The sequence below is a fragment of the Lepisosteus oculatus genome, chromosome 1 (assembly GCF_040954835.1).
Source record: "Lepisosteus oculatus isolate fLepOcu1 chromosome 1, fLepOcu1.hap2, whole genome shotgun sequence".
Lineage (NCBI taxonomy): Eukaryota > Metazoa > Chordata > Actinopteri > Semionotiformes > Lepisosteidae > Lepisosteus > Lepisosteus oculatus.
Genome location: NC_090696.1, coordinates 44,993,462 through 45,002,561, shown reverse-complemented (window position 1 = coordinate 45,002,561; position 9,100 = coordinate 44,993,462). Strand labels below are relative to the sequence as shown.

Here is a 9,100-nt window from a genome sequence, read left to right as displayed (position 1 = left end):
AATGATTGTTGTAACAAAAATCAGGCACAGTATGTATTGACAGTAAGCATACAATGACTCAAATAAGTAGCCTATTGGTGCATTTTGTAAACATTATGTTATTAGAGTCATTGTATGTGCAACAACTTTACATTTTACCTGTCGAAATCTAAATGTAATAGTTGATCTGCTTCATTTTTCACATTAAAAGAACCTTTCGAATATAAAAATGGTCTTCTGGCAATGTACGGTAACGGCTACCTTAGAGTATTATTTATTTAAGCGAGCCACTAGATGGCACAATATCCATTTACGGTTCAAACCCTGAATAAGAGATGTCTTGAATATAGAATGGTTTGTCATAAAAAGGAAAATATTTTTTATGACATATTATATTACGATGTTGTTATCTAAAGCTAAATTCAAATGTTTGGAGTTTTCGAAACTTTTCACTTATGTAGGCCTGTTCGGGAGATTCGCTGTGCTACTTTAAGTAATTCAGGAGGTGCTGGTATGTAACCAGATCTATCATATATTGAAGGAAAAAAAGATTTCTAGTGATTTGATTTAATGTAAAATTATTTCAAACTTTAAAATAATATAGTATTAATCTGTTGTAAAAATAGATTTACTGAGTTGTCTGAGAAACTACAACAGAAGCAAAAACATATCCATGAATTACAAAAATCAAAAAGTGAACAACGTCCCTGTGTATCACTAAAGTTAAATCTCTAAAAAACATAAATCTAAGTATACAATCAACGATGTATAAAACTATTATGAATTACGGTGACGGATTCTGGGTTTTAACTTAAAAAGGAGAAATAGTTATACTTTAGTTTTCAAAGTTTATCAAGTGTTTCAAAATTAATCAAGCAATAAACAAATACAGAACTACCCATTTTTATTGTATTTTGACGTTTTAAATATGTTTTTGTTTTATATAAGATTAGACTGCGAACTACAATATCTCATCATGAAAGGCCGAGACAATTATCTTATTCCTCTATTAAGGAGATAATAATAATAATAATAATAATAATAATAATAATAATAATAATAATAATAATAATAATAATAATAATAATAATAAAGTAATGGACGACATGGTTAACAATGCTGCCCTACTGCTCTTGAGTTCTGGGTTCGATTCCTGACTGGGTCGTCTTCTGTACGTTCAGGTGTTACCGTCTTAATACCGTTTGTGTGTGTGTGCCTTACAATAATGAGTGAATAGATTCTATTTTAAAACGTTTGGTTTTATGACAAGCGTAGAAAACCCTTAACAGCGAATTTAATCATAATTGCATTAACAAAAACATAAAATTAAAATTCGTTATTAGATTTGAAAATGAAAAATGTAATTTAACTTACATTAAAATATATAGGAAAACGTGTATTATTTTACCCGTTTGGATTAACACGCTAAACAGTAATAATAATAATAATAATAATAATAATAATAATAATAATAATAATAATAATAATAATAACATATCATCTAATGGAAGTCTGGATAGGTATATGGAAAGCGTATTTATAAGGTAGGCTATCAGTATCTTTCTGATGTTTAAATGCACTCAGACCATGAATTTGACTCGCCCGACAGAAGCAGAGAAATCTTTTTATGCACGAATAGTATGGAAGATCAATTTAATTTGTGTAATACAGTGTATATATATATGTTAAGCTTTGCGAACAGTTACCACACGACTTGTGGTTGATCCTATTTTTTTTTGTAATGAACGAAAAAGTAAAATTATTATATATACATCTTAAGCAATAGTACAGAATTTGGTATGAATACACACCTCAGTAAACAAGCCACGAGTCAAATGCTTAAGAAAAATGTTGGAAGTATGAAGATATGCGGTTTCACTTTTTAATTTTTTCTTTAAACATTCTATGCAGTTTCTGATAGTGATATTACAATTATTGTAATGGTCTGTTTCAATTTCTCCATTTTCAAAGCACATCAGCAGAAATAAAGATTAAATCATTAAACATTTTAATGGACTAAGCTAACATAGGCAGAAAAAATGTTCCAAAGAAGACAATGGGATAGTTTCTAAATGAAATAAATACTTTATAAAGGAACTGAACATATACCTTAAATGTACCACAACATTACTTTACTGCAACGTAAAGTTACAATGTATTCCAAATAAAACAAAAATTATATGTCAACACGCCTCTTACTACAGTTAAAATGACTGTAGTCCTTTTCGGACTTCTCTTTAATAGCAACCATTCTTCCTATATTCTATATATTCTTACACCAAACTGATAAAAAAATCTTTTTTTGAAAATGATGGTACTGTACTATATATAATTTGTGCATAATGATAATGTAATTCAATATTTCAACCATGTTATAAATGTAAATTAGATATTATATACGGCACCACCACCCTGTTTTGCTCTATTTAGAAGAGCAACTTTTACTAAAGACATCTCTGGAATATCAAAGGGGTGTCAATATCATGCCAAACGTTTTGATCCCGCCGTAGAAATACAATAAGCAGGAATTTAGAAAGGTATTCATGTTTTCTGACCATGCTTTACGCTTTATCAACCGTTAACAATGTAATAAAATAAGGCATTGTCATAATCTTCCAAAACACGTTTTGAGAAGGCCTTCTTATTCTGTTACGGTCTGAAGATGTTTTTGCAGTGCTCACATGGCAATAAAAAAACATCTTAAAACTTTTTCCTGTTAAGGTCACTCCGTGATAAATGTACATTGGCCTCAAATGAGAGGTAAAAAGTAATTATTTAACAAAAAACTCAGCCTTATAGCAAAAGCCTGTATAAATCCTGTTAGATGCCTACATAGCTGGACTTCGAGTACATAATACAGTATTTGAACAATTTCCATTATTATTGGTAACAGTTGTAGTAATAATTTAACACAAAAATGGGATAAAGTCTCTCTTATTTCAAAATATTGTCCTTCTGTAAAAAGTTAAGTAGTTCTGAAAATTGGGTTTACTTAAACCGCATGTTCTTAGCCAAATGACAATATTAAATCAGTTTAGCAGTACTAAAAATGTCAAATAGATTATTTACCAGAAAAGGGTCATGGGATTAATTTTAAAAAAATCAGACATTTTAAAATATTTTACAAAAATATTATTGCAGTTCAAATCCTTAAAGGCTCATAGTTGGTTTAAAATGTGTCCTTTTACATTGTGTTTTTTTTTTGTAGTTCTCGTATACTTTACTCAGTTGGTAAAGGGTTAAGACTTTTCAATGAGTATAAGTACCCGGTCATACTATTAGCATTTCGTAGCCAATGATGACCAATCAGGATATAACAGTGTTTTTTCTTCGTCCAATAGGAAATGGTAAGGCAATTCTGTCAGTCACAGGTAAGAAATGATACCAGTACTGTCTGAAAAAGGAGAGGAAAGGGAGAAGGAGTTGGGACAGTGAGAGAATTGCAAGGCGTGAGGAACCCAGCGTAAGAAATCATCGTCAAAATCGAATTTCGGTGCAATCAGATTCAGGACGCAATGAGATTATCAACTCAGTTAAGGGAACTTATTGGAGCTACTCTTCTGTAGGAGTGGGAATATATTTACATTTATTTGAAAAATTCTTAAAATTCTAAAGAAGAAGTTTTTCATTAAAATGGCCGTGCGCAGCAATACTTTAACACCCTTCTCCATCCAGGCTATTTTAAACAAAAAAGATGAGAGTCGGCATTTGAAAGATTTGGACGTTTGCTTTCCTAGGTCAACCTGTTGGAAAATATTCGGGGAAGTGGACAATGTATCCGAAGAGTTTTCCTCTCCCTGCAGAAGTGAAGCAGAGGCTTGTCTGGCCAGCTCCCAGAAAGTTTATGACTCCGACTCGGGTCTTAGTGAAGAGAATGACAGCAAGACACACACGGTTTGCAAATCGGAGAAAGATTTGGACCGCTCGACTACAGAGTTACTTGAAAGAAGTTTGCAGGACGAAACTGACCACGAATCTACAGTTATTGAAAATGCAAACGGTCTCAGTGACTGTGAAACATCAGCAAACGTTTCTGGTAAGTGATTTCCTACAAATTAAACATTTCCCGTTTATCAAGACTTTGAATTAAGAACGATCAGTTATCATTACTCATACAATTCCGTGCTTCCTTTTGCAGCAAGTTAAAAAAAAGGTAATAAACAAATGTAATAAGCTATCCTTGGGGTAAATTATTTTAATACAATAACAATATGTTTGCTTAGCCGAGCAATTTGAAACATGCTCACAATAGGGAGTCAGCGCAACCTTGTTGTGAAAGGTGCTATATAAAAATAAACTGAATTGAATTGAATTATTTTATATGGGAAAAAAATATTTCCTTATCTTCTCAATCCTTGCTTAGTGAAGTATGACATGGAGGAGTTCGCAGTTTCTTCTAAATTCTGCTTCAGTGAGTGACAGTTAAAGCCATACTCAAGTGTTTGATCAAAACATTAGCAATTAGATAGGCATATAATCTCTCGTGTGTATTTTCAGTATTATACAATATATTAAAATGTTGCAGTCCTGTAAAATGCAACAAAACCGAACACTATGGATGATGCCAACCACAAAACTATTTACGTCAGTGTAGAAAATGTTTCAGTAAAATGAAAAATAACCCTAAATATATACTCATAAATGCATTCTTCTTCCAAATCACGAAAAAATAAAGACATTAATGCGTCACGACAAATTGGTACTAAAAGTTTGCAATTAACATAGTTTGTACGGAAATAATAGTAAAGAAAACTTTTGCTTTTTAGGCTAATTTCATTCTTCCTGTGGTGGGCTACCTGACACGTACTACGAGTTTGAGAAGTTATGAGATTAATCCTGCTGTTGTTGTTGGCACAAGAATACCACTGCACTGATTTCATTACAGATATTTATCTATGTCTATATTTCTTTCTAGATTCAAACAACCCCGACGATTCTGCATGTGACAAATCGTCAGACCAACCGAAACAGAGGAAAAAGCGGTCCAGAGCTGCTTTCTCGCACGCACAGGTATTCGAGCTCGAGCGGCGATTCAACCATCAGAGGTACTTGTCAGGTCCGGAGAGGGCAGACCTGGCAGCCTCCTTAAAGCTGACAGAAACCCAGGTTAAAATCTGGTTCCAGAACCGCAGATACAAAACCAAACGTCGTCAGATGGCCGCCGATTTACTGGCTTCCGCCCCAGCGGCAAAGAAAGTGGCAGTGAAAGTTTTAGTCCGGGATGATCAAAGACAGTACAACCCAGGAGAGCTCGTAAGGCCGCCGCTCCTGTCTCTTCAACCGTCCTATTACTATCCTTACGCATACTGCCTGCCCGCATGGACACTCTCTGCCTGCGCTGGAAATCAGTGAAACGTCGCTAAAATCTGAAAAACGGACAAACTGAAACTGAGTACTATTTATTTTCTCTTCTCACAAAGACAGCTGATTTATTGGGATTCAAAAAGAAAAAAAGGACATAACTGCCCAGTGTAGACTGTTTCATGGTATCCATGTTTTGGCATTTTATAGCATTAAAAGAAAATAATAAAGACTTCATTCTCAGTACCAGGAAAAAAGACTCAGTTGGACTATTGGTGAAAATAGCCTACTATTACTGAATGTATCCATTTATCTTATATTTTGTTTTCCTTCAAAAGAAGGACAGCGCTGTCAATGGCTTTGAAATTTGAATAATATTCGACGTGTTATTGCCTTACTAAGATTAGAGGGTAAGACTTTTCAGCACTTTTCCACGCGTAGAAGTAGTTTTTGTTTTGTTTTGTTTTTTCAATTAAAAGCCTACAACTGATGGGGTGTGTATAATTTGGTCATCCTAAGTGACTTGAGATCCACAACTGTGGAAGGAACTAAGACGAATTCTGATTAAAATGTATATTTTTTTTTCTAATAACTGCTCGCTAAGTATTCTTTGCAAAACATTAAAAATAGTTGGCAATAAAGCCTTCATATCATGTTTCCACCCTTAGTCTTTATTTAAAATCTAATGATACTGAATAACTGAATTTTAAAAAACATGACTTTTATGGTCTTAAGTGCATCGCTCTTCGCACCATAGGCCTGCTAGTGACGCCTTTGCGCAAGCTAGTAGGCCTGTTCTTAGCAACTTTATAACTTACTGATTTTGAAGCCTGTTTTTCAATTACACAAAAAACGCGAAATATGTTATTAATTTAACCAATGACACAGAAATCATTTCTTTGGTCTAGATTGTTGTCAGTATTGTGATTATTTATGTTACGTTCTCTTACATTTGATAATCCATAGTATTTGCCATCAGCAATGCCATTGATAAGAATGTTAAAAGGTCAAAGGGTACAACATCATTAGGAAGCCTTTGGCAAGATTACGTTGTGTTACAGCTTGCATGTTAACAACCTATTTGACATATTTACCCATAATCTTTATAAATAAATGCTACCGAAAATTATAATTCTATTTTTGTACGCGATGCATGGTATAAAATGTAATACATGCATGTGTTGCTACATAAAAACATAATTGTTTAAACTGTAAAGCATATATATTATAAAATATTCAGCACAGATCTCAAATAAGGTGGAGGCAGCATTTTGCAATCTTACAAATGTTCACTGATTCCTTATTAGAAGAAAAGGTGTTTTCACCGTCAAGTATTTTCACCAGGCCTTTTAATATAAATCAATAAATATACCAGGAATGTAATGAAGATTTTCGATCGTTCTTTAGTCCTAAAGTTAGTAAATTGTAAATCCATGTGATTCGCCAAGCATTTTGATTGGTCTGATTACTCTTTACATTAAGTAACGTCTATAATACAAGCTGCGAGCACACTTTGATTCAGAGTTATTGATTAGGTGAATTATTGGATACAGTATGAAAACTGTGCTCTAGTAGCGGCGAGGGGAGGAGGATAACGTGAGTACTTGCGATAGTACATACATGTTCATATCTTAGTATCCCTTTCTCTCAAAAGAACATATCAGCAACCCAAATAAAGTTTATATGACAGCTGTTTTTTGCTCTATTAATTTTACCACTTTAAAATATCCCCTTAGGTAATAAACTACGTTTTGTCTTTGCATTGAAGCCATTTCCAGGAATCTACGAAAACTGTTGTAAATCCTTAACTACAAACAACTTAGTTTACGAGCCAGAACTAAACATTTTTTTTTCAGTTTGCTGACAGGCATAAACCCTGCATGTCTAAATTTTTAGAGGGTGTGTTCCCGTTCAGCGAATAATATGAAAAAAAAACTAAATAGGCCTATAGCATTACAGAAAAATTGAAAATGTATTAATTCAAAAAGCAATAATTTTCTACGCATCAAACCGCGCAAATAACTTTTCACCATTAGAATTTTTTTTCCATTTAAAGGTGAAAATACAGTTAAAACCTATCGTTGGTCCTTAATATTTATTCTATCTATATTAAATAACCCGTAATACTTAAGTGTGATTTGACTTTTAAAGATGTAACTTTAATTAAGGATATTAATACTTTACCTTCACCAGAATAGACTGCCATTGAAGAGTTCAAGGACTTTAAATTGCAAGCAGAAAAGGCCTACTTTCAAATCTCCTATACAAATTTTAAACCTTCATGCATTGATCGGTTTTCAGAATACCATTTTCTCAAAATTTCGTACTTTTCCAGATAAAACAGATAAATATTCAAGACATTGTTTTAACAAAGTGCTAATCTGGACATGTAAGCCAGGGTCATTGTTTGTCATAAAATGTTAAACCACACATTATTATTATTATTATTATTAATATTATTATTATTATTATTATTGGTTTTTTTATATCGCTCTACTGTAGCTGTGCTTTCATGGAATGTGTCAACCCAGGGAAAAGAAACATTTCAGTTTGTCAATTTTAATTTGGTCCCGTCACGATCTATAAAAGAGAAGCACAAATGTAAGTGAATATTATTATTATGATGATTACTATGTCACAGAAGAATTAAATATGATTTTAAATAAAAATATTAAATAGTAATTTAAATGTAGTCTTGGCGGTCAGCTTGCTGGTCAGATTTTCCACGTTTTTAGTGACTTTCTTCAAATCAAGAACTACCACGGTTATAAACTACATTCGTTGTGCGTTCGAGCATTTAATCTTTCATTTATTCATGGAGTGGTTAGTGGTTGTTTAACCAATTACATTATTAGTGGCCAAAAAGATAAGTAGGTCTTCAATGTAATTTAATAATCAATATACGAGATAATGCCCGCATTCTGGTATTCTTCTGTTTTCATTTTATCTTCCGAATGATGTAATAATTTAAAGATACAGAGCAACCACATACAGGATGTTTCAATATTTAATATATTTTTAAAGGAACGCATTTTCAGGAATGTGCCTCTATTGTGTATGGGTTTGTATATCTCCATTTCAACGTGTAGATGATATTGAAAATAAAATATGCAACAATCCATGGACTACAGTCAGCGAAAGGTACTGTATAACGATGTTCTAGGCACTTTCGTATAGTGACAATAGCTTAATAGCAATGTTAATGGCATTACGTCATTCATTACACTGAAACAAAGTTTGGAAACTTTTGAAGAACGATATAATACAGCATGATGACTTTGAAATTATCCTTAAAGATTCAGAACTACACTATACGCACGAATTAAGTGAGCATATGTTGTATAATACAAAATGTAAGTGCACAGGAAAATTTTATCGAATAAATATTCTAAGATCCAATATTCCAATAGCATACATTAACATTTATAAATTCGTTAAATTATTAATATACAATTACTCCAAGCAATTTATTACATTTTAATGTTTCTTATAAATTCTGTTTGTTAAAGAGAATTCCTTTGACGTTTCCATAGTCACTCGGCAGGGACTGGTCCCAGAGGTGTCTTTCCGATGATGGAGTAATTGCTTAATTGGACTGAAGAGAAAGAAAACTGTTTTCTAGCTTCAGTTAATATAAAACACGAAGCCATTATCGTTTTTATTTTTATTATTATTGATGGGATTGTATCACATAACGTGATAGTACGTTTGAGTATTTAATTGTGTTATCATCTATGACAAGGAAACGGATTTATCTTCGCTGTACGTCACACATCATCATCAGACGGATCGGTTTTACATGGTGGCAATCAACACCTTT

The 9,100-nt window shown here is 32.7% G+C and overlaps 1 protein-coding gene across 1 annotated transcript; it reads left to right on the top strand.

The window, feature by feature from the left end:
• Positions 1-3,385: 3,385 nt before the first annotated feature.
• Positions 3,386-5,770, top strand: nkx3-2 (NK3 homeobox 2). The gene is made up of 2 exons (XM_006629592.3): positions 3,386-4,015; positions 4,895-5,770. The coding sequence occupies exons 1-2, from the start codon at positions 3,613-3,615 to the stop codon at positions 5,329-5,331; spliced, it is 840 nt and encodes a 279-aa protein (XP_006629655.1). The 5' UTR covers positions 3,386-3,612; the 3' UTR covers positions 5,332-5,770.
• Positions 5,771-9,100: the final 3,330 nt, after the last annotated feature.

Coding starts and splice junctions, on each gene's coding strand:
- nkx3-2 (XM_006629592.3), top strand. CDS start 3,613: ATGGCCGTGCGCAGCAATACTTTAACACCCTTCTCCATCCAGGCTATT. Junction 4,016..4,894: donor AACATCAGCAAACGTTTCTG/GTAAGTGATTTC, acceptor ATTTCTTTCTAG/ATTCAAACAACCCCGACGAT.